This window comes from Nomascus leucogenys, chromosome X, assembly GCF_006542625.1.
Source record: "Nomascus leucogenys isolate Asia chromosome X, Asia_NLE_v1, whole genome shotgun sequence".
NCBI lineage: Eukaryota > Metazoa > Chordata > Mammalia > Primates > Hylobatidae > Nomascus > Nomascus leucogenys.
In genome coordinates, this window is record NC_044406.1 from 35,842,980 (window position 1) to 35,869,331 (window position 26,352).

General features: G+C 38.2%; 1 protein-coding gene across 1 annotated transcript in view; it reads right to left on the reverse strand.

Annotated features, from left to right (window-relative positions):
- KLF8 (Kruppel like factor 8) overlaps positions 1 to 26,352 on the reverse strand; it is a 56,810-nt gene that overhangs the window by 25,978 nt on the left and 4,480 nt on the right. The window contains exon 2 of the mRNA XM_030807102.1: positions 12,805 to 12,878. Coding sequence (XP_030662962.1) covers positions 12,805 to 12,878 — 74 coding nt within the window. The remainder of the gene's footprint in view (positions 1 to 12,804; positions 12,879 to 26,352) is intronic.

The window sequence follows — 26,352 nt, forward strand, 5'->3', positions numbered from 1 at the left end:
TAAGGGGGGAGTAGAATCCTGTTGACAAGGAGAGGAAGTTGTCAAGATTGGCTCTGCTGAACATAAAACTCCCCTGTTCTCAGAATCCCCCAAATCAACTTAAGCTCTTATTTTTCCTACATTTCCCACATATCTCTTCACTTGAGTAGCTCCATTCCCAGATTAAAAAGATAGAATCCAAGGAATCTTCAAAAGAAAAAATGTTATCTCTTTCCATAGTCTATCACTGCTGTCAATAACAGTGAGAAATAGAGTTACAATAGAAAGCATAAGAAGAGGTTCAGTGTAGGGCAGGCACGGTGGCTCATGCCTGTAATTCCAGCACTTTGGGAGGCCAAGGCAGGTGGATCACTTGAGGTCAGGATTTCCAGACCAGCCTGGCCAACATGGTAAAACCCCATCTCTACTAAAAATGCAAAAATTAGCCAGGTATGGTAGCATGCACCTGTAGTCCCAGTTACTCGGGAGGCTGAGGCAGGAGAATTGTCACTGCACTCCAGCCTGGGCAACAGAATGAGACTTTGTCACAAAAAATAATAATAATAATTCACTGTAATACCATTTTCTGTAAGAATATAGTTGTGGGTGCAGGTATAAAAATAAACACAACTTGCCACTGAAATTAAGAAAAGATTTAGCTAAATTTTAGGGACTTTTTGGACTAAGAAACCGGAAAAAGCTGAAGCTTTGAACCCTAACTATAAAATAAACACTACTTTGGCAACTTTTACTCTCTTTTGCCAAAAAAAGGCCATTTCAGTGAGATGAGTGCTGCCTACAACAGTGTTACTAGCTCAAGGCCTTGATCTGCAGGTATACATTTTATTGAAAAACATTACGTAGGAACATCTAAAATGGAACTTGATTGATGAAAGCAGAGAAACTGAAGAACTGATAGTCTATTCTTATTGCCTTGATGAGATACAGTGTTACAGGGTCCTGCTCCAACAGGCCATCATTAATTGTCCTTTTATAGACTAAACCTATTTTGTGGTTTGCCAATTCTTAACCAAACCCTGTCTGCAGCAGGGCTACAATCATTACTTCTCTCCTGCCATCAAAAGGCTTTGAGAGAAATGTTGGAAGGGCAGTTGTTTGGGTTTTAGTTTCTTAATAGTAACTTCCTCAAAGCATAGCATCACATACTTTTTTCTGTACATATCACTTCCAAGCATGCCTCTTATGTCTAAGTGAATCTATCTTGTAGCAAGTATTTTCTGGGTGTAAATATTGTCTTCTGAACGCAAGCTTTCTCGAGAAAACAGACTGTTCTCAAAAGTAGATCTCAATGTTGACCTTACTGTTCCTTCCTTTGTGGCTTAAAGACAAGCATTCCATATCTACACACTATCAGGGTGAATAAGTTTTGTTTGTGTGCACTGAGGATTCTTTTTTCAATATGATCAAAATAATTTTAATAAAAATATTGTTATACAGTCTAACTTATTCCGTATTTTGAATATAACCCTCCCTATGGTTAAAAAAAAAACCAACACACTATTTGCTTTACCTTATCTTTATAGATAGCATATTATGCTTGAAGGTTCTGAAGAAGACCTTCAAGTCTTGATTGAGTGAGTTTTTGTCCCTAGAATTTTGGTGATTTTAAGAATCCTCACTAAGATGACTCGGGATGGGTACCTATTTCATGCTTCATTGAATATAATCACTTCAGCTTTGAAAGCTCATCTGAGGATTGTTCTGTCATCAGATTTTTCTTTTAAAGTAATCTTTCTTCATCTTTAGCGTGGTGTGATGGCTTCAGTTTTTAAGTATTCTCTAGTCAATCACTATCAAAGAGAATAGCTACTTTCCCCATTTGCTATTTTAAGACTTTATCCTGAATTCCCGGATTTCTGAATCTATGAAGAAGGTTGTACATGAAAGAAAACAAAGAAACTTAGGAGTGGTTTGAAGACAAGCTTTAATTTCCACAGTGCTACTCCTCAAATACCCAGAATCCTTATCAGGTTTCCTTAAGCCAATTTGAGTGGACAAAAAAATATAAAAAGAGTTATTTATTCATATATTACTAAAGATGAGACCCTTTCGGTTCTTAGGAAACACCCCTCTCAATTCTAGAAATAAACTCCGAGAAAAGTTGGTTAATTTCACAAATATTTAAGCATTTGATTAAGATAGGTAGAGAGGCCCTGAGAATCAGTGGAATCAACTGTTACAAAGTTTCCATTTTTCATGTATTTGAAACAGCTCTGATGTGGAGCTTGAAAGTGGTAATGTAAGATTAGAAATGAAGAACAAAATACCATAGACAGCACAGTAGGTGGAAAGAGAGGAAGGGATGTTATAGAAACATGATAAAGCCTAGGCTCCTCCCAAACAGAAAGAGGAAACCTGTTTTTGTAAACAGGTACCTTCCAGCTTTGCTCTGGGTTAAAACAATTAGTTTTATGCCTGGATACATATGCACACATGTATTGTACACATTCATTGTTTAGGTCAAAAAGTCTGTTTAACCTTCTAAAACTTGTCTTTTTCCAATAACAGCATTATGTGTTTGGGTATTAGAAAATGGAGAGGTGGATGGAGATGGGTATTATTAGAAACCTAGACTTAATCTAACAAACCTGGCAATTTTAAGAGATTGGGATAGTAGTAGCCACAATCAGGCAAAATGAGATCATAAATGTACAAATGTATGTATATATGTATATGTATGCATATATTTGTTCACTAGGTATTTGCTTAGTACCTAGCACAAAACTATAGAAAATGTGAAAAATACTAAATCAGTTTTTGTTTCTCAAAGAATCTAAGGATTTTTTTGGGTAATACATGGATGAAGTTATTTTATTTTAATATTTATGCTTACTCTATTGTACCGTACATTGGAAAATATATATAACACATTGTAGTGGGATGAATGGTGACCCTCAAAAACACCTGTCCACACCTCAATTCCCAGAGTCTTTTTGGAAAAAGTATCTTTGTAGATGTAATTAAAGATCTTGAAGAGATCCTGCTGGATTATCTGGGTGGGCCCCAAATTCTATGACTAGTGTCCTTATAAGAGACATACAGAGGAATAACACACAGAGACACAGAGGAGAAGGTAATGTGAAGATGCAGGCTGACAGTGGAGTGATGGGGCTACAAGCCAAAGAACACCTATATGTACCAGAAGCTGGAAGAGGCAAGGAAAAGATTCTTCACTAAAGCCTTCAGAGGCAGCATGACCCTGACAATAACTTGATTTCAGATTTCTGGCCTCTAGAACTGTGAGAGAACACATTTCTCTTGTTTTAACCCACCTAGTTTGTGGTAGTTTGTTTCAGCAATTCTAGGAAGGTAATACCTCACATCAAACTGAGAATTCTCCAGATAGCTTAGAACAAAACTAATATAGATTTATTTATTTATTTAAATAATTTCAAAGTATGTGAATAATATTGATAGCAAAGATGTGGCAAAAATCGTGAAAGTGGTAAGTAAATAATTGAAGTTTGGGAGACAAAAAATATTACTGGGGAGACAAGAGATATTTACATAAAGCAGTTGACAATACAGAACAGGTACCACATTAGTGACTAATACAGATAATTTAGTGTTCCAGGAGCATGAGTTCACCAGAGATTCGTGACAGTTGGGGTTTTCTGTGTATGTTTCATGGAAGAGGTAGAATTGGAATTTGAGCCCTAAGAAAAGTAAAGAGTTTGGTGAGCTATACAAGCTCATTGAGGCACAATCCATGTAGAAAAAACAGTGTGGGGAAAAGTGGCACAGAAATGTATGAACCCTGAGAATGCAGCCCAGCTTTAAAAATAGAGAAGGCAAAAAAAGAAATGTATGAGCCAATTAGATAGTATCAAGGAAACATTGTTCATTTTCTTGGGCCTGACAGTGCTGATGTAATTATGTAGGACAATGTCATTATTTGTAGGTGATGCACGCAGGATAATTTAGGGGTGAAGTTTCTTGATGTAACTTACAATAGTAATAAAATGGGGGGAGAGAGAGAATTAGGCTGTGTGAAAATATGTGCCAAATATTAACAATATTAAATTAGGGTAAAGGAGAGACATGTATGATAAAATTTAACCCTAACACTGCTCATACATTTTGACCAAGACATCCCACTTGTAGGAAGTAATCAGAAACGAAAAATAAAGGGCAGGTGACAACCAAGTGCTCTTTCACTGTATGGTATGTTGATACAGAAATTTAGAGAAGGGAGAGCAGCATGTGTGCCCTGAGCTACACACCCATCCACTAGTCCTAACTTTTGACATAAACAAATCCTATAATGAATCAAACCAGGAGGCTTCTCCACACTAGAATGATGCCAGCATTGTGTAGTTAGAGAACACAAACTACTGGCCCTTGTCACCTGAGACATGGCCAGTGTGCTGTGGCCATGTATCACAAGCACTCTAGCTTTTCTAAAAATAAGATATCCTGGAAATGCCAAGAAACAAACAAAAAAAGTGCTTAGATCCCTTACTATCCAGACTTTTCTACACATTGAACCAATTTCAAAGTGCCTCCAAATTCTGGAAGTTCAGTATACCTAAAGAATGCATAGAAAAACATGTCTAGAATTATACTTAGGTACAATGAGATTTCAAAATAAGGTAGCTTTGGCCAGGCGCGGTGGCTCACACCTGTAATCCCAGCACTTTAGGAGGCTGAGGCGGGCAGATCACGAGGTCAGGAGATCGAGACCATCCTGGCTAACACGGTGAAACCCTGTCTCCACTAAAAATACAAAACAAAATTAGCCGGGTGTGGTGGCGGGTGCCTGTGGTCCCAGCTAATTGGGAGGCTGAGGCAGGAGAATGGCATGAACACAGGAGGCGGAGCTTGCAGTGAACCGAGATCACGCCACTGCACTCAAGCCTGGGTGACAGAGCGAGACTCCATCTCAAAACAACAACAACAATAACAACAACAACAACAAAGGTAGCTATGCATGCTCAACAACATTTCATAGAGTATTTTTTATTACAAGTACAATACATTTTTGTCTAATACTACTTATACTCAGCTTCCTCTTGGTATTAACTATCAGTAAGCTCTAACAACAGGCAGAAGTTTTCCAACAATTAGCAAGTTTTGATGTGCTAATAATTCCTAAATGCAAAAGCTACGATTAAGGTAAATGGGACATCAAATAGGGCTAAATATCATTAAAACAGTACAAAGGATTCTCATCCACATGCATATGTAACTTAAGCAAATTCATGTATCCACCATGGGCCAAACAATGATTGAGAACAATTTTTAAAACTGACCCCTAGATTTCTCAAGGAACTTAATACAGAACTACCATTTGACCCAACAATCTTATTACTAGGTATATATACAAAAGAAAATAAATCATTCTACCAAAAATATACCTGCACTTATATGTTCACCACAGCATTATTCACAATACCAAAGACATGAAATCAACGTAGGTGCCCATCGATGGTGGAATGGATCAAGAAAATGTGGTTAAGATATACCATGGAATACTATGTAGACATAAATAAGAACAAAATCATTTCCTTTGCAGCAATATGGATACAGCTAGAGGCTATTCTCCTAAAGGAATTAATGCAGGAACAGAAAACCAAATACTGCGTGTTCTTATTTATGAGAGTTAAACATTGGGTACTCATGGACATAAAGATGGCAAAAATAGACACTGGGTACTACTAGAAGGAGGAGGGAGAGAGGAGAACAAGGGTTGAAAAACCATTGAATACTATGCTCACTACCACGGTGACAAGATCATCTATATCCCAAACCTTGGCATCACACAATATACCCATGTAACAAACCTGCACATGTATCCCCTGAATCTAAAATAAAAGTTGAAGACACTCAACAAAGAAATATCAGACTTAATCTGCACTATAGACCAAATGGATCCGATATATATTTACAGAACATTTCATCCAATGGCTGAAGAATACACATGATTTTCCCCAGCACAAGGATCGTTCTCACTGACAGACTATATGTTAGGTGACAAAACACATCTTAAGACACTCAGAAAACCTGAAATAACATCAAGCATCTTCTCTGACCACAATAGAATAAAACTAGAAATTAATAACAAGAGGAATTTAGTAAACTATACAAACACCATACACCACTAGTGTTATAAAACATTAATTTATTAATGTTTAATAATATTATTAAACTTTAATTTAATTAGGGAAATTAAAAAATATGCTCCTGCCAGGCGTAGTGGCTCATGCCTGTAATCCCAGCACTTTGGGAGGCCGAAGTGGACAGATCACCTGAGGTTGGGAGTTCGAGACCAGCCTGACCAACATGGAGAAACCGCGTCTCTACTAAAAATACAAAATCAGCCAGGTGTGGTGACGCATGCCTGTAATCCCAGCTATTCGGGAGCCTGAGGCAGGAAAATCACTTGAACTCAGGAAGCAGAAGTTGCAGTGAGCTGAGATCACACCGTTTCACTCCAGCCTGGGCAACAAAACAGTGAAACTCCGTCTCAAACAAACAAACAAAAAACAACAACAACAACAAAAATTGCTCCTGAATGACCAGTGAGTCAATGAAGAAATTAAGAAGAAAATTGAAAAATTTCTTGAAACAAATGATAATGGAAAACAACATATCGAAACCTATGGAATATAGCAAAAGCAGTCATAAGAGGGAAGTTTTATAGCTATAAGTGCCTATATCAGAAGACAGAAAAAACTTCAAATAGACAATCTAATAATTCATCTTAAAGACCTGGAAAAGGAATGATACCTGCATATTCTTTTGGAAAAAAATAGAGAAGCAAGAACAAACCAAACCCAAAATTAGTAGAAGAAACAACAAAGATGAGAGAATTAAAAGAATTTGAAATAATACAAAAGATCAGTGAAACAAAAAGTTGTTTTTTGAAAAGTTAAACAAAATTGACAAACCTTTGGCCAGGCTAATGAGAAAAAAAGAGAGAAGATCCAAATAAATAATATCAGAAATGAAAAAGGAGACATTACAACTGATATTGCAGAAATTCAAAGGATCATTAGTGGCCACTATGACCAATTATACGTCAATGAATTGAAAAATATAGAAAAAAATGGATAAATTCCTAGACACATATAACCTACCAAGATTGAACCATGAAATCCAAAACATGAACAGACCAATAACAAGTAATGAGATTGAAGCCATAATAAAAAGTCTTCTAGTAAAGAAAAGCCCAGGACCTGATGGCTTCACAGCTGAATTCTATCAGACATTTAAAGAAGAGCTCATACCAATTCTACTGAAACTATTCTGAAAAATAGAGGAGGGACTATTTCCAAACTCATTCTACAAGGCCAGTATTACCCTGATACCGAAACCAGACAAAGACACATCAAAAAAAGAAAATTACAGACCAATATCTCTGATGAATACTGATGCAAAAATCCTCAACAAGCTACTGGCAAACCGAATTCAACAATACATTAGAAAGATCCTTCATCCTGACCAAGTGGGATCCCTGGGTGCAAAGACAGTTCAACATACACAAATCAATCAATGTGATACATAATATCAACAGAATGAAGGATTAAAAACCATGATTATTTCAACTGATGCTGAAAAAGCATTTGATAAAATTCAACATCCCTTCAAAAAACTGGGGATACAAGTAACACCTCAGCATAATAAAAGCCATATAAAACAGACCCACAGCTAGTATCATATCAAATGGGGAAAAACTGAAAGCCTTTCCTCTAAGACCTGGCACATGTCAAGGATGCCCACTGTCAACACTGTTATTCCACATAGTATTGGAGGTCCTGGCTAGAGCCATCAGAAAAGAGAAAGATATAAAGGGCATTCAAATTGGAAAAAAAGAAGTCAAATTATTTTTGTTTGCAGATGATATGATCCTATATTTGGAAAAACCTAAAAACTCCAGAAAAAGCTATTAGAACGGATAAACAAATTCAGTAAAGTTGCAGTATAGAAAATCAAACTAATCAAATCAGTAGCATCTTTATGCCAACAGTGAACAATCTGAAAAAGAAATAAAAAAGTAAACCTGTTTACAATAGCCACACATAAAATTAAATACCTACAAATTAACCAAAGAAGTGGGAGATGTCTACAATGAAAACTATAAAACACTGATGAAAGAAATTGAAGAGGACTTCAAAAAATGGAAAAATATTCCATACTCATGGATTGGAAGAATCAATATTGTTGAAATGTCCATACTGACAGGGACAGGAGGCAGGGAAATTCTAGGCAGAAGTGGGCAGGTCCCTGGTGAGGGCCCCACCCTGAAGCCTGGAAACACGGTCCAAAGTGAGAACTTATATATCCGTTTTCCTGCTTGAATGTTGCCTTTTCCAAAACCACCCATGGCTGACCCTGCCCCCTATCCTGTGCCCATAAAAACCCAGGCTCAGCTGGCAGAAAGAGGAGAAACAGCTGAACGTTGATTATAGTCGGATGTTGGAGAGAAGTGGCTTGACTTCAGAGGGACAGCTTGATGGCATAGCTTTGGAGAGGAGTCCAGATGGGGACAGTTGGAATCCAGGGGAAGATTACCTTCCCACTCCATCCCCTTTTCAGCTCCCCCTCCCACTGATAGCCACTTTGATCAGCAATAAAATCCCCCACATTAACCACCTTTGATTCATTGTGTAACCTCATTCCTCCTGGATGCCAGACAAGAACTTGAGTGTGGGTGCAAAAGGCTGTCACACTGACCCTACGGTGAGCTGTTAATGCTTAAGCCATCTGCAGACAGCAAAGTTAAAAGGACACCGTAACACTCCTTCTGGAGCTTCAGGGGTCGCAGGCACCGCCCCCCCCAGACTCTGCTGCGGGGTGCGCATAGAGTTTTGCTCCTGCCGGTGCCCAAAGGCACTCACCCCGGCTCCTGCACCCACTGACCTGTGCTTCCCCTCCCACAAGGGGTAGAACACAGCAGGTTTAAGTGAGTGGAATTCGCCCCTGCTAGTGCCAAAGCGCCAGCTAGGTCCAGCACCAGTGCACTCCAGTTCCCACCCACAAAGGGGTCAGGGAAATAGCCTGCTTCAATACTACCTAAAACACAATACAGATTCAATAAAATCCCTATCAAAATACCAATGACATTCTTGTCTGGGCGCAGTGGCTCATGTCTGTAATCTCAACACTTTGGGAGGCCGAGGTGGGTGGATCACTTGAGGTTAGGAGTTCAGGACCAGTCTGCTTAACATGGTGAAACCCCATCTCTACCAAAAAAAAAAAAAAAAAACTAGCTGGGCTATGGTGGCACATGCCCATAGTCCCTGCTACTTGGGAGGCTGAGGCACAAGAATTGCTGGAAGCCAGGAGGTGAAGGTTGCAATGAGCCGAGATTGTGCCACTGCACTCTGGCCTGGGCAGCATAGTGAGACAACATCTCAAAAAAAAAAAGAAAGAAAGAAAGAAAAAAAGACATTATCTACAAAAACAGAAAAACAAAATCTGAAAATTTATATCAAACCACAAATACTGAGAATAGCCAGTTATCCTAAGCAAAAAGAACAAAACTGAAGGAATCACATTACCTGACTTCAAGTTATACTACAGAGCTATAGTAACCAAAATGGCATTGTATTGGCATGAAAACAAACATATAGCGCAGTGGAACAAAATAGAGAACCCAGAAATAAATCCATACATCTACAAAGAATTCATTTTTTACAAAGGTGCCAGGAACATACATTGGGGAATGCACAGTCTCTTCAATAAATGGTGCTGGAAAAACTGGATATCCATATGCAGAACAATGAAACCAGAACCCTATCTCTAACCATATAAAAAAATTAAATTAAAATGGATTAAAGAGTTAAATCTAAGACCTCAAACTATGAAACTGCTGCAGAAAATATTTGGGAAAATCTCCAGGACATTGGTCTGGGCAAAAATTTCTTGACCAATACCCCACAAACATAGGTAACCAAAGCAAACAGGAACAAATGGGATCACATCAATTAAAAAGCTTCTTCAAAGCAAAGGATTCAATCAACAAAGTGAAGAGACAACCCATAGATTGGGAGAAAATACTTGTAAACTACCCATCTGACAACAGATTAATCATCAGAATATATAATGAGCTCAAACAACTCAATAGAAAAAAGTCTAATAATTCAATTTAAAAATGGGTAAAACATTTGAATAGACATTTCTCAAAAGAAGACATACAAATGGCAAACAGGTATATGAAAAGGTGCTCAACATCGGTGATCATCAGAGAAATGCAAATCAAAACTACAATGAGATATTTAAAATGGCTTTTATCCAACAGAGAGGCAATAATAAATGCTGGTGAGGATGTGGAGAAAAGAAAACACTTGTGCACTGTTGGTGGGAATGTAAATTAGTACAGCCGCTATGGAGAACAGTTTGGAGGTTCCTCAAAAAAATTGAAAATTGAGCTACTATATGATCCAGCAATCCCACTGCTGGGTATATACCCAAAAGAAAGGAAATCAGTATATCAAAGAGATATCTGCACTTCCATGTTTGTTGCAGCACTATTTACAATAGCTAAGATTTGGAAGCAACCTAAGTATTCATCAACAGATGAATGGATAAAGAAACTGTGGTACAGATACACAACGGAGTACTATTCAGCCATAAAAAGAATGAGATCCTGTCATTTGCAATAACATGGATGGAACTGGAGATTATTATGTTCAGTGAAATAAGTCAGGTATAGAAAGACAAATATCACATGTTCTTATTTATTTGTGGGATCTAAAAATTGAAACCATTGAACTCATGGACATAGAGAGTAGAAGGATGGTTACCAGAGGCTGGGAAGGGCAGTGGGGTGTTGAGGAGGAGGTGGTTGTGGTGAATGTGTACGAAAAAATAGTTAGAAATTGTCTGGGTGCAGTGGCTCTCTCCTGTAATCCCCAGCATTTTGGGAGGCCGACGTGGGCAGATCACCCAAGGTCAGGATTTTGAGACCAGCCTGGCCAACATGGTGAAACCCTGTCTCTACTAAAAATACAAAAAATTAGCTGGGCGTGGTGCCTGTAGTCCTAGCTACTCAGGAGGCTGAGGCAAGAGAATTGCTTGAATCTGGGAGGCGGAGGTTGCAGTGAGCTGAGAAGCCACCATTGTACTCCAGCCTGAGCAACAGAGAAAGACTCCATCTCAAAAAAAAAAAAAAGTTGGAAATAACAAATAAGACCTACTATTTGATAGCACGATAGGGTGACTAGAGTCAATAATAACTTAATTGTACACTTAAAAATATCTAAAAGAGTGTAATTGCATTGTTTGTAACACAAAGGATAAATGCTGCAGGGATGGATACCCCATTCTCCATAATGTGATTATTTCACATTGCATTCCTGTATGAAAACATCTCAATGTATCCCATAAATATACACACCTACTATGTACCTACAAAAATTAAAAATAAGGCCAGGTACGGTGGCTCACACCTATAATCCCAGCACTTTGGGAGGCCGAGGTGGGTGGATCCTGAGGTCAGGAGTTCGAGACCAGCCTGGCTAATATGGTGAAACCCCGTCTCTACTAAAAATACAAAAATTAACCAGGCATGGTGGTGCGTGCCTGTAGTCCCAGCTACTCAGGAGGCTGAGGCAGAAGAATAGCTTGAACCTGGAAGGCAGAGGATGCAGTGAGCCGAGATTGCGCCACTGCACTCCATCCTGGGTGACAGAGCGAGACTCCGTCTCAAAAAAATAAATAAATAAATAAATATTTAAAAATTCAAAAAATAAAATAAAAGTTGAAATTATAACAAAAAGATTCCTAAATGTAACCTACTTTATCTGATGAATTAAATAAAGAAATAGACAAGTATTGTATATACAACACTGTATACTCAAGTCTATAGGTGATTTAAAGATTTTCAAGGTTAATTTTGACTGTATTTGAGTTTCACTCATGCAGTGAATTTGCAACCCCAAGAAAGACGGGACTTCAACATCTAGCACAGAGCCCTGGGATATAAAATCTAGATAACCTGTTTTGAATCCTAATTCTTGGAGTGTTCAAGGCCAGTTTTATTTTCCATCAAATGGGGAAACTAAGAATAATGATGGTTAATTTTATGTGACAACTTGGCTGGGCTACAGTGCCCAGATATTTGGTCAAACATTATTCTAGATGTTTCTGTGAAGGTATTTTTTTGGATGAGACCAACATTTAAAACATTGTACTTTAAATAGGGCACATTACTCTCTATAATGTGAGTGGTCCTCATCCAATCAGCTGAAGGCCTTAGTAAAACAAAGACTGTCCTCCACAGAGCAAGAAAGAATTCTTCTCACAATCTGCTTTTGGACTCAAACTGTAACTCCTTCTGAATCTCCAGCCTGCTGGCCTACCCCGATGGGGTTTTGGACTTGCCATGCCTCCACAATCTAATGAGCCAATTTCTTGAAATCTCTCTCTCCATGTACATATATGCATACACACACATACACCATACACACATATCCTGTTGGTTCTGTTTCCCTGGAGAATACTAATTAATACACTGTTCAACAGGATTATGGTGAAGATTAAATAAGACAATGCATTTAATCTTCATCCTATCTGAAATATGAAACAGTGCTATATAAATAGTTGCTATTGTCTACTAAATGTCTACTCTTGTCTTTATAGCCTTGATTCCAGAGGCTGTTTCTTTTAGGCCAGATCTACTCCCTAGCTGAACATGAAACCAAGGCATTCATATACTTTCTAGAAATATGTCTTCCTTCACCTCTTCTCAATCCCCAAACATGTTATAGAAAGAAAAATGAGTTTAAATTCTGCAATCACTACCAAGTATTCAATACTATTATGGCCCAATATTAGTACCCTATTTTCCTGATAACTGACCTGCTTGAATACCTGCATTGAGCCACCTTCTGAATTAAGTTGGACCTCCAAGTTGTTTATGAGTTTATCCATATCTGGAAAAGAGAAAAGGAAAAGACAACTTTCAGAATAAAATCTAACCCACTATATGCATAAGTATGCCATTAATGTTATGTGTGTTCTATGACCTTTATCTTTCAGTACTTACTAGATACTGATAAGCCATTGAAACCTGATTTATTTTACTCATCAAGATGGCCCTAACTTTTCCCCAATAATATTAGCTGCTCCCCTCCACCAAACTGCATGCAGGTAATCTGTTTCTTCCTGTTTCACCAACATGCTCTGCCTTCATAGGAACATCAGCATAGCTACAGTTTTCAGTATTCTACCTTCCTGGTCTAGTTCTTGCTTGAAGGAGTTCCAAGCTCCTATATGTATATTTACCCCAGTGAACTTATTTACACATCAAGGCCAAATATCTCTAGAGATGTATTTTATCTGTCTACGTCTCTTAAATCTACAAGCCAGGTGGGGTAATAAAAGCAGTTTTCTCTTTCCTCTTTAGTTTTTCCTCTTATAAAAAGGAATTAGTGTCTTAATTCAGCTGCCTTAAACCATCAGTCATTCATACTAGAAGCACCTACTAGCTTTCTTCCTCAACCAGATTTTCTGGGAGTTAGATGTGCGGCACTCACATCCCATAATCTTTGGCAAGGCCTTTTTTTTTTCCTAAGCTTCAACTTGTCCATCTATGATTAAAAGATTTCAGACTATCCTCTGCAGAGCCCTAAGGCTTCCATGGAACTTGGGGGTGGGGTTTGTTAAATTAAGGTTAGCTTAAAGCTTCCTCCTCACATATTTCAAGTTTAGCCTAAAGGTTTCCCCATCTATAATGAACCATAACCTAACTGGATGTGTAGACAGTGTAATCTACTATTGCGTCAATCACAGAGTTTCAGTCGATTACAGGCAGTCAACAACTTGAAGTGTGTGAATAAGGCAAATACTGAGATATAACCAATCCAGCTGTTTCTGTACCTCACTTCCATTTTCTGTCCATAAATATTATCTGACTACATGGCAGCCCCAGAGTTGCTCTGAATCTATTATTTCTTCTGGGGGCTGCCTGATTCATGAATAATTCTTTGCTTGATTAAACTGTTAAGTGTAATTTGTCTAAAGTTTATCTTTTAACAGGTTAATGGAGGAACTGTAGTAAGTAATAAGAATAGTAGAAGCCAGAATTAAGAAAACTGACTTCCAATAGAATCTGAGCTCCTTGCAGGCAGATACCTTCATCTTTGTTTTTTTCACTAATGTATTCCAAGGCCCTAGAACATTGCCTGGTACATGGTAGGTGTTTAATCACATTTCTGAAGGTTTTCGATGACAATGACAGAAAAGGAGAGTGAGGGAATGTGTTTTCTCAAGTACAGAAATTGGAAAAGGGTGGAAAAGAACGAAAGAAAATTAGAGAATTTATGCATGAAAGATGCCTGAGGTGTAATTAACTATGAAGTGAGAGGTGGTAGAGGGTAGCTAAGCTTTTTCTGATTTCTAAGACTGGAAAAGGAGGTGTGATGGTGGAAAAAGAATGTGAGGTCAGGTAACTCTCATACAGCCCACAGGGGGGCACCAAAACGCCAGGAGAGCTTTCTTTGTTGCTGCCAGAAACATCCGTAGGAGTGGAGAAGATTCCATTCTCCCTCTGCATTCACCCAACACCTTCAACAGGCTTCATTATTTCTAGCAAGTACAACTTAAGAGAGCCATCTCCAATCTGTTCTTCGATTCCTATGGATTAAGAGACAGCAGAGTTGAGGAAGCAGAGTGATTCTGAGAAGCTATATTAGCTTCTATGAACCTCAGTTTCTTCACCTGCCAAAAGAGGGGAACACGGTATTGCCTTAACAGAGTTAATGTGAACATTCCATGTTAATACATTCATATGCCATGTAATGACGTTTCAGTCAACGATGACCCACAGATACGACAATGATTCTTTTCATACTTTAAGTTCTAGGGTACACGTGCACAACGTGCAGGTTTGTTACATATGTATCCATGTGTCATGTTGGTGTGCTGCACCCATTAACTCGTCATTTACATTAGGTATACCTCCTAATGCTATCCCTCCGCTCTCCCCCCACACCATGACAGGCCCCGGTGTGTGATGTTCCCCTTCCTGTGTCCAAGTGTTATCATAGATACGACCATGATTCTATACGATTATTAACAGAGCTAAAAAAATTCCTATCACCTAGTGACATCATACCCGCTGTAATGTCACAGTGCAAAGCATTACTCATGTATTTGTGGTGATGCTGGTGTAAACAAATCGACTGTGCTGTCAGTCAATATAATTATATACAGTATGTAATACTTAACAGTGATAATAAATGACTATGTTATTGTTTTCTGTATTTACTACACTATACATTCTATCATCATTTTAGAGTGTACTCCTTCTACTTATTAAAAAGAAGTTAATTATAAAACATTCTCAGGCAGGTCCTTCAGGAGGTATCCCAGAAGAAGGTACTGTTGTCATAGGAGATGGCAGCTCCATGCATGTTATTACCCCTGAAGACCTTCCAGTGGGACAAGATACAAGGTAGAAGACAGTGATATTGATGATCCTGACCCTCACAGGCCTAGGCTGATGTGTGTCTTTGTGTCTTAGTTTTTAACAAAAACTTGTAAAAAGCAAAAAAAAAAAAAAATTAACAATAGAAAAAAGCTTATAAAATAAGAATACAAAGAAATAAAATATTTTTGTACAGCTGTACAGGATTTGTGTTTTAAGCTAAAAAAGTTATAGTAAGCTAAGGTTAATTTATAACAAAAAAACTGTTTATAAATTTAGTGTAGCCTAGTGTACACTGTTTAAAAAGTCTAAAGTAAGGTACAGTAATGTCCTAGGCCTTAACATTCACTCGCTACTCACTAAGTGACTTACTTAGAGCAACTTCTAGTTCTGCAAGTTTCCTTCATGTTAAGTGGTGTTCAGGTACACCATTTTAAAATCTTTTATACCATATTTTAACTGTGCCTTTTCTATGTTTAGATACACAAATATACACCATTATGCTACAATTGCCTACAGTATCCAGTACAGTAACATGCTATAGAAGTTTGTAGCCTAGGAGCAATAAGCTATACCATATAGCCTAGGTTGTAGTAGATTATACCATCTAGGTTTATGTTAGTACATTCTATGATACTCACACAATGTAAAAATTGTCTAAGGATGTATTTTGCAGAACATATCCCCTTCATTAAGTGATGAATAACTGTACACGTAAATACACTTAAAACAAATCTTGGCATATAGAACACTCTCAGTTAGCTATTATCACCACTATTATTATTGTTGATTATCAGAATCTTGAACTCTGGCCCAAAGAATCTGTCCTGTGTATCAAATAGGACTTTTATACCCCATGAGTTCACAAACCTACTCCACCTCTTATATTTCTAATCTCAATTTCTAGTACCACCATAAACCCAGTCTATCAGTCTAAAAACCTAGGGGTCAGCCACCTTTGACTCCTCTCTCCCTATCTTCAGCCAGTTGGTTATCAGCTATAATAATTCTCCTGCAGATACATCTCTTAAATCTAGCCCTTCATCATTTCATAGTCACTTCCTTCCCCTTCTGGTCAACACTCCACATTGCTCTCAAAGTGTAGTAAAACACGTGGGCTCTGGAGTGAGTGCCTAGAATCACATTCTGATTCTGTGACTTCTTAACAGTAAGAAGTTGGGCAAAGTTTTTCCAGCCTCTTGTGTCTGTTTTCTCATCTGTAAAATGGGAATAATAATAGTACTAGGTCACAGAGTTACTATGAGGATGTATCAAGTTGATATATGTTCAAGTATTTACAACAGTACCTGGCACAAAGAGGAACTGTCTGTTTCCTTCACCACCAGGTGAGCCCTTCAGTAGTTACCTAGTCTTGTTCCTTTTTTTGTATCCCTATCTTTTAGCAGAGCATCTCCTATACACTATGTACTAATGTCCAGTGAATAAAGGAATGAATGATCTTGGAAATGAGGAAAGATAGAGCCATATCCAGAACTATAACTGCCCATCTTCAAAAGCTTTAATAGCAACAATCAAGGAGCCTGAAAAATACTTCTTGGTCCTCCTATATCACAAATATTTTAGTAAAATAGTATAAGAGGGAGAGCTGACAATTAAGAATGTCTCAGCCATTTCTGGTTAGTGCCCTCACCCAGAAAACAGCCAAATGGAGTAGCCATTAGGTAATCCTGGTCAACATTCTAAATATTGGTAGGAATGACTATAAGGAAAGATTCTGGGAAGGTATATAACCTCCTCTTTTAAATTTAATTTTTAAAAATATTTACCCAGGCAAAATTGAAAACTGAAGAAAATTAAGGCCCACAGAAGGTCTTAAAGGTGGCTCTGGTTTTTTTTTTAAGAGGGATTTATGAGCCTCTTGCTTTTCTCTAGACTTGGAATTTCTGCTCTAAGTGTCTAAGAGAGTCCAGACAGCTGCACAGAGGCTGTCAGGGAAGTGGTAAGGAAATATACAAAAGGGGATTATAGTATATATGGCCTGGGCCATTGAGATGTGAATCACTCAGGCAGGAGGACAGCAGAAATGCAAATTACCAACTTGAGGTAATAACCATTATTCTGCTTGGACTGGCTCTTCAAGCCTTTGTGTCTACAAGCTGGACTTTCTGGTCCTTCTCCTAAGGGCAGGGGTACTATAGAAGGAAACAGAGGAGGAAGAAATAGGGAAGAAGATTGAGTCCCATCGCCAGTGGGTCAATGTCTCATATATGCAGGACATCACAAACCACATTCCAGGTACTGTGACTACAGGAGTTTGATAAAATTGTGTAACTTTTGTCATGTCCCCAAGTTTATATTATACCAAAATGGCATTTCCTATAATGATCAGCTTGTCTTACAAAACTGAACAGCGCCTCCAAGGAACTGGAGCAGGTGCTGGCTAAGAAGAAAACATCTCATCCTTTGGCCAACCCTGGAAGGGGAAAAATGCCTACAGGTAAAGTGACAAGGGGTACTAGAAGAGATAAAGTAAGGAGGGGTGCAAAGCAGAGTCATTAGAGCCTACAACTAAAAAGAAAGCAGAGCATTGGAAACCCTGACTCAGGCCTAAGAAAGGACCTTGTGCTTTGACAGGATACAGCATTTGGACAATTCAAATAATGTCTTATATACATCGACATAGCTTTACAGTAAGGAAATACACGGCTTTCATATAATTTCCATTTCACACATAATAAATTTGGAGGCCCGAGATCACATAGTTTAGAAGTGCTAGAATCAGAACTGAAACTTTAGTCCTCTGACTCAAATTATAGTGCTCCCCAACCATTTCCTAATACCTCAAATCTGGTGAGCACCTTCTTTCTGAAAAATTGTCTGCTAAAAGATGAACACATTTAAGGACAACACAACCAATCACTTAGGAAGATCTTAAGCAGATATCATTCATCTTTCGCCTCTAACCTATAAGAAGTACTTGAATTATTTAAAAATAAAAATCAATGCTTAAGGGTTTTGAGAAAGACTAGAGTACACATTTATTTTCAGACAATTTTATTGTACATCTTCCAGAGGAATTAACAGTAGTGTTGCAATAGGCCTTTGGGAAAGCCTTCAGGATATCTCTGCAGCATGACATTAATAATGGAATGGTGATAAAAAGAACTATAACAGCCGACATTCACTGAGTGCTTACTATGTGTCAGAATATAAACAGATATTCTGTTTATATCTATTTATCTATCTATAGAGATCTTCATTTAATCCTTACAACGCTAGTAGTAGGCACCATTATTTCCTCATTTTAAAAAGGAAGAAAGTGGGCCTGGCACAGTGGCTCATGCCTGTAGTTCCAGCACTTTGGGAGGCCAAGGTGGGAGGATCACTTGAGCTCAGGAGTTTGAGACCAGCCTGGGCAACACAGTGAGACCCCATCTCTACCAAAAATTTAAAAATTAGCCAGGCATGTTGTTGTGTGAGGCTGAGGCAAGAGGATCACATGAGCCCAGAAGGTAGAGGCTGCAGTGAGCTATGATTGTGCCACCGCAGTCTAGCCTGGGTGCAGAGAGACCCTGTTTCAAAAACAGAAAATAAAAATTAAATTGAATTGAATGAAATTTAAAAATGAGGAAACTAAGGCACAGAGAGATGAAGTTGCTTACCACCAAATCACCAAGTTAGTAAACAGCAGAGAGGAGATTTAAACCTCAGTAGTCTGGAGACATAAAGCAGCTATAATGAAATTACCTGGGTACCAGTGGGATCTTCCAGCTTCTGTTTTAAGCAGATTCCACAGCAGGGAATAAATGGTTGCTATAAACCAACTGCTTAATAAAGGGAGATTGCAAGATCCTCCAATTTCTCTCATTTCCCCCAAACAGGCTCACACCTATCACCATTGGAAAACTCAACCTCAACTCCCAGTTGTAGCACCTCAGCAGGCAGCTCTGTATGACTTTTCTATTCGAGAGTTTTGGGCCGGGCGTGGTGGCTCATGCCTGTAATCTTAGCACTTTTGGAGGCTGTGGCAGGCGTATCACCTGAGGTCAGGAGTTCCAGACCAGTCTGGCCAACATGGTGAAACCCTGTCTCTACTGAAAATACAAAAATTAGCTGGGAGTGGTGGTGCATGCCTGTAATCCCAGCTACTTGGGTGGCTGAGGCAAGAGAATTGCTTCAACCCAGGAGATGGGGAGGTTGCAGTGAGCTGAGATCGCACCACTGCACTCTAGCCTGGGAGACAGAGTGAGACTCCATCTAAAAAAAAAAAAAAAAAAAAAAAAAGGCAAGAGTTTCAACATACACAAAAGCTGGAGAGTGACTTGAGGTACCCAATCTAAATTATAAGAACCACCACCACAGCAGGTACTCAGAAGTAGGTGTAAAACAGAAAACCCCGATAAGATGGCGCGGAAAGGGAAGAAGGAAGCTCCTGCCCCTCCTAAAGTCAAAGCCAAAGCAAAGGCTTTGAAAGCCAAGAAGACAGTGTTGAAAGGTGTCCACAACCACACACACAAAAAAGAAGATCCACACGCCCCTCACCTTCCAGCGGCCCAAGACACTGCAACTCTGTAGGCAGCCCAAATATCCTCGGAGGAGTGCCCCCAGAAGAAACAAGCTTGACCACTAGGCTATCACCAAGTTTCCGCTGACCACTGTGTCAGCCACGAAGGAGATAGGAGACAACAGCACACTTGTGTTCATTGTGGATGTTAAAGCCAACAAGCACCAGATCAAACAGGCTGTGAAGAAGCTCTATGATATTGACGTGGCCAGTCAACACCCTGATTTGGCCTGATGGAGAGAAGAAGACATATGTTTGACTGGCTCCTGATTACAATGCTTTGGATGTTGCCAACAAAATTGGGATCATCTAAACTGAGTCCAGCTGACTAATTCTAAGTTTATGTGTATCTTTTCACCAGAAAGAAAAAACAAACAAACCAGAAAACCCCTGTAGTTTTCCTTCTTAGCTTACCCGGAATGAGATAAAAGGAAGTGAGGGCAAACTAGGATGTTAAAAAGAACAGAATTTAAGAGGAGAAAACATATTGCCACAAAAATAAATGAAGGTTGACAGCACATAACATGTATGAATGACAGTGACAGAAAGACTGAAATCTAGTATTACATAATTACTACAACAGCCAGCTAAACTTGAAGTAGTGAAGTCATGTAAGGTATTGAAGATATAAGGTGATAAGAAATACCAGAAAAGAGATTTATAACTTTGGGCAAGTCATTTGACCTTTCTATGTCTGTTTTCTCCTTTGAAAAATGGGAATACACCAGTGTAGCCCTCCCCACTCATGGCTGTTATGAAGACCAATCATGATAACACATGGAAAAACGTCTTATAAGATGTAAAGATAAAATAGCCATATAAGTTTTTAGGATTACTTCTGTCAGAAAATTTTTAAAAGTACATAAATACGGTCACATACTTAAGATGTAAACCATTTCCAGTAACAAACTTATGTATGATTTTTGATATCTTTATCTCCATTCTCCCATGAGTTCATGTTCTACAATATCACCTGCATAGCCTCCAGTGCTTTCAGCCAGTTGCGCTTCTCTCAGATGCTGATGTTAAGCTACATTTTCTTTTCCACAAAAAGATAATAAATATGCCAGAATGAAAAATTACCTTGGAATGTGCTAGAGATTAAGATTCCTCATTCTGGAAAAAGATGAAAGCTAAGAGGAATTACGATAAAAGTCTAAAACTGGAAATACAAGTGGAGATGAAGCTCAATAAACTCCACGCCTGCGTTTCAGTTCTAGTTTAATCAGTAAATTGTTGTGTGACCTTGAGCAAGTGTCGTCACTTTATGTAGAAAGTGGAAATAACTCCTCATTCACCTCACAAGATACTTATAAGAATCAATTGACAAAACAGATTTAAAGGTATTATAGAAACATAACCTCAGATGCCTAGAACCAGTCCCCTTGCCTTGAATCTCCATTGAACAAATATATTTATGTTTAAACAATAATTAATCTTATATGCAATAAGCAGATAAAACTCTTACTATTAAAGAAGGCCATGTGAAACAATGGGAAAATCATTTAACTAGGATCTGGGAGACTTGTATTCTAGATCAGGCTTCACTGTTATCTAGCAGTGCCATTTTGAGTAAACTACTTAGTCCTTTTCAGATCCCTTCCAGTTTATAACATTCTATGATATATGATTTTATTACAAGGACATAGATGGAAAATCCATAATAATCATCTCAGGTTTCTGCTTAACCTGTGAGATTGATGTCAAGAAGGATTAAGTTTTCTACAAACCATCAGGTAAACTTGAGTCTCATTCCAATGGTATTTTAAAAATTACTATGAATGACTGGGCTCGGTGGCTCACGCCTGTAATCCCAGCACTTTGGGAGGCCAAAGCAGGTGGATCACTTGAAGTCAGGAGTTCGAGACCAGCCTGACCAACATGGTGAAACCCCTTCTCTACTAAAAAATACAAAAATTAGCCAGGTGTGGTGGCACATGCCTGTAGTCCCAGCCACTCGGTAGGCTGAGGCAAGAATCACTTTAACTCAGGAGGTGGAAGTTGCAGTGAACTGAGATCATGCCATTGCACTCCACTCTGCGTGAAAGAGCGAAGCTCCACCTCAAAAAAAAATTATGGGTGATTTTAAATGTATACAAAAGTAGACAAAAACCCCATGTGCCTACTCTCAGATTCAATGATTTTCAGCTAATGGTAAACCTTATTTCATCTGTACCTCGACCCACTCCCCCTACCTCAATGGATATTTTTATGCAAATCCCAGATATCATACCATTTCATGGCATTTCTTTTTTTAATTTTAATTTTTAAGTTCTGAGGTACATCTGCAGGATGTGCAGGTTTGTTACATAGGTAAACGTGTGCCACACTTCATGGCATTTCTAATGGGACATATTTAATTTTCACAATTGCCCTGTGAGGTAGGTATTACTGTTGATCCCACTATACACATGAAGAAATAGTCAGTGGGATTAAATAATCCCAAGGTCACATAAACTGGTAAATTATTGAGCTGGGATTGGAATCCAGGTATGATGTTTGATACCAAAGCTCTTTTTTTTCCTTAAAGTACATGCTACTACCCTGCACTTTGAAATAGTTTGTTAGAGTTGAAAATAATAATAATGAAGGTGTTTTTATATCTTTGCAGCAAACTCTAATATTGAATATATGTACAGAGTATTAAAAGATTCCCACTAATTATTATGTTAATTATAAAACAAAACCTCTACGAATTACAACTCCAGCATGGCACTAAGGGACAAAGAGCCACAGCAGCAAAAACTCATTGCTCTGAATCATTATGTAACATCTCATGTGATCCTCTTCATTACTTCATATCTTTATTTCATGCAACAATCTCCTCCAATAAATTAAACATGGTGGTAGTGTGGCAACCACAAATAATTTGTAACAATACAATTGGTCCTCATCCATGTTTTGTGCAACAGGTACTTAAGGGAAGAGACCTTGGCTCCTGAATAACTTTTCTACTCACTGCCTGAGCAGTGGTTCAGGAGCACCAAGACAAGGCATCCTAGAAGAGTCTTGGACCATTTCAGTTTGTAGAGCTCCAGAAAGTGAGGTTAATGCAGTAGCCAATTCAATGCTACACATCTATTCTAGGATCTAGCTACAAAATTAAGGAATAAGTATGTTATTATTCTTTTAGCACCAACTGTTATGTATATTTGTCAGAACTAGTTTAACAAACAAGAAATAAATATATTCACATCACATCCCCGCCCATTCTAACTGAAGATGAAACAACCGCATCATTGAACGTATAGGAAGAAACAAGAGATGGAATAATTAGCTCCAAATAATCAAAGTTAAATATATGCTCAGCATCATGTAGACCTTTCTGAAGATACTGTACTTTATTTGTGATGTACAATATTTCAAGAAAAATGGTAAATAGAAGAGAAATGCAGAAAAAAATGAAAGCAACTCTAGAGAAATAACCAATTTTTTTAAAAGAAAACAAAATGGAGCTAGATCAAGAAATGTAGATGATTACATCTGGCAAAAAGGGGGACAGGGAAAAAGAAAGCTGGCCTGATAATTGTCTTCAAAGGCACATTTAGGTATTTGGAGAAAGTAGAACTACTATGTCATTTACAGGACATCATGGTTAACTTAAAGGGGAACTTTCTGGTGATAATCAAGTCTTTACCAAGAACCTACTAAATAGCCAACACTGTAGCAGATATTTTGTGAGAAGGAGGGAGGAGGTAATACCAGAAGGAAGAAAACAAACTTCACGGTCTCTGGCCTCTATCCTCAGTAAATTTGCAGTCTAGGTCAGATAGAGAAAACTGGCAGCCTGCTGCAGATGTTGGCCTGGTTCTCATAGTGATGTTAAAGATTAAAACAGAAACATATAACAACCTTTCAAATGCAGATTTCATATTTTTTAAGAAAAAAATCCTATTTCTTGCTTTTCTAAAAAAGCTGAGAGATTTTATAATACAGACTGTACATTGACACAAGGGAAAAATTAGCTGGAGATGATCAATAGCTGTCCCCTTTAGACAGGGCATGCTTTTCTCATTTTACTGGGCCCTGGCAATTTGAGTTTGAGATCCCAGGTCCATGTGATGAGAAACAATTATGCATAAAATAATAGCAATCAAATATTACAAGAAAATAGATGCTGCATTGCTGGATTATGATTTGAGGCTACGAGCAATAATTAGGAGAGGAGGAGATTACTGAGAATGGAATAGTCAGAAAAAATTTCAAATAAATGGTTTGCTTTGAGGTGGGCTTTGAAGAACTAGGACAGTCAAGAAGAAACAGAAAGGAAATCCAGATGAGAGGAAAAGTAAACTGCATACTCCATGAAGGCAAGGGTCCCACTTAAACTGATAGTTTACCTAACCTAAAGTGATAGTTTACCACTATCACCTCAGCTTCTAGCATGATGCTTCCAACTTTGTAGACACCCAGTAAATTACTGTGGAGTGAAGGAGAGTAGCATAATTTTTAAAAGTGTTTTAAGGAATATATCCTTGCAGTGGTCCTCAGAGTAGACAGGGAAGAAAAAATCAAGGTAGAACTAGAAGCTATTGGAATATTCTATGAGTACTGCGGTAAGAGCTTACATAGGTGCCATAATCTCAATATCTAGATTAGGGGTCAGACAGGTTAAGGCCACCTAGGCCAGATGAGCAACGTGGTGAACAAAAAATACAAGTTTTAAAGGGGAGGGAGGGAGAGGCTCATCAACTCTAGACAATTATTGCCAAGAGAGAATGCTGGTTCAGTATCTTCTGATTATTCAAAAGAAACTGGAATTGTAGAATTTTTGTTTTCTTTTGAGATGGAGTTTCACTCTTGTTGCCCAAGCTGGAGTGCAATAGTGTGATCTCGGCTCACTGCAACCTCCGCCTCCCGGGTCCAATAGATTCTCCTGTCTCAGGTTCCTGAGTAGCTGGGATTACAGGCATGTGCCACCATGCCCGGCTAATTTTGTATTTTTAATATAGATGGGGTTTTACCATGTTGGTCAGGCTGGTTTCGAACTGCTGACAGGTGATCCTCCCGCTTCGGCCTCCCAAAGTCCTGGGATTACAGATGTGAGCCATTGCTCCCGGCCTAGAATTCTAGAATTTTAAGGGAAATCTGATTTTGAAATATTGGCAATCAACCAACTTTTAAAAGTGTGGGACTAGGCAATTTGACACACTGCTATGAACTGACTTGTGCCGTGTCCACTCACCAAAAAAAAATTACTAGGTAGAAGACCTAACCTAGTGACTATATTTGAAGATAGGGCCTTTAGGAAAGAAATTAAGGTTAAATGAGCTCATTAAAGTGAGGTTCTGTTCTGACAGGATTAGTGTCTTTCTAAGAAGACACACCAGAGAGAATTCACTCTTTCTCCTCCCATTTGTACAAAGGTCACATGAGTACACAGTGAAAAGGTGGCCTTCTACAAGTCAGAAAGAGAGTCCTCACGAAGATCTGACCATGTTGGCACCCTGATTATGGACTTCCAGCCTCCAGAACTGTGAGAAAATACATTTCTGTTGTTTAAGCCACTCAGTCAATGGTATTTCGTTATGGCAGCCTGAGATCTCTAATGCACTGCTTACAAAAGTTTTTATTGTTATTACAAATAACACTGCAAAAGTTTGGAAATAACTTAAAGATCAATCAACAGAAAACTGTTTAAAAATTTGTGGCTCATGCATATAGTAAAAACCTATGCAGTCATACAAAAGAATGAGGCATTTAAAAAATGTACATATATGAAAATATCTCCAAAGTATATTTTTAAGTAGACAAGCAAGTTGTAGAGAATATGCAGAATGTGTTACTATCTGTGTATAAAAGGTGAAGGGGATATATATATATATATATATATATGCACACACACACACACACACATATATATATAAAAGAAACTACCTCATAAGGCTGCAGTGAAGAATAAGTGTGTTAATTTTGTAAACACTTAGAAGAAGGCATGAAAGTGAAGTAAGCAGTGAGAAAATATAGTTGTTGTGGTTCTTACATATATACTAATATTATATATATATTATATATAATATGAGCTCATCTAACCTTAATTTCTTTCCTAAAGGCCGTATCTCCAAATACAGTCACAAGCTTAGGTATTAGGTCTTCAATGTATGAATTTTTTTTTGGGGGGCTCACAATTCAGTTCGTGTCAGTATGTCAAGTTGCCTAGTCACACACTTTTAAAAGTTGATTGATAACCAATATTTCAAAATCGGATTTCACTTAAATTCCTAGAATTCCAGTTTCTTCTGAATAATCAGAAGATACTGAACCATAAATATATATATATATATATATCCATCCATCTATCTATAGAAAACCAACCATGATTTCACATTATCTTTGAGTAAACAAATGAGCCCGATACTACAATGTTATTCACACACACAGACACACACACACACACACACTCATTGCTTGATATACACTAAATATCCTTGGAAAGATTCCTAATAAATAGATA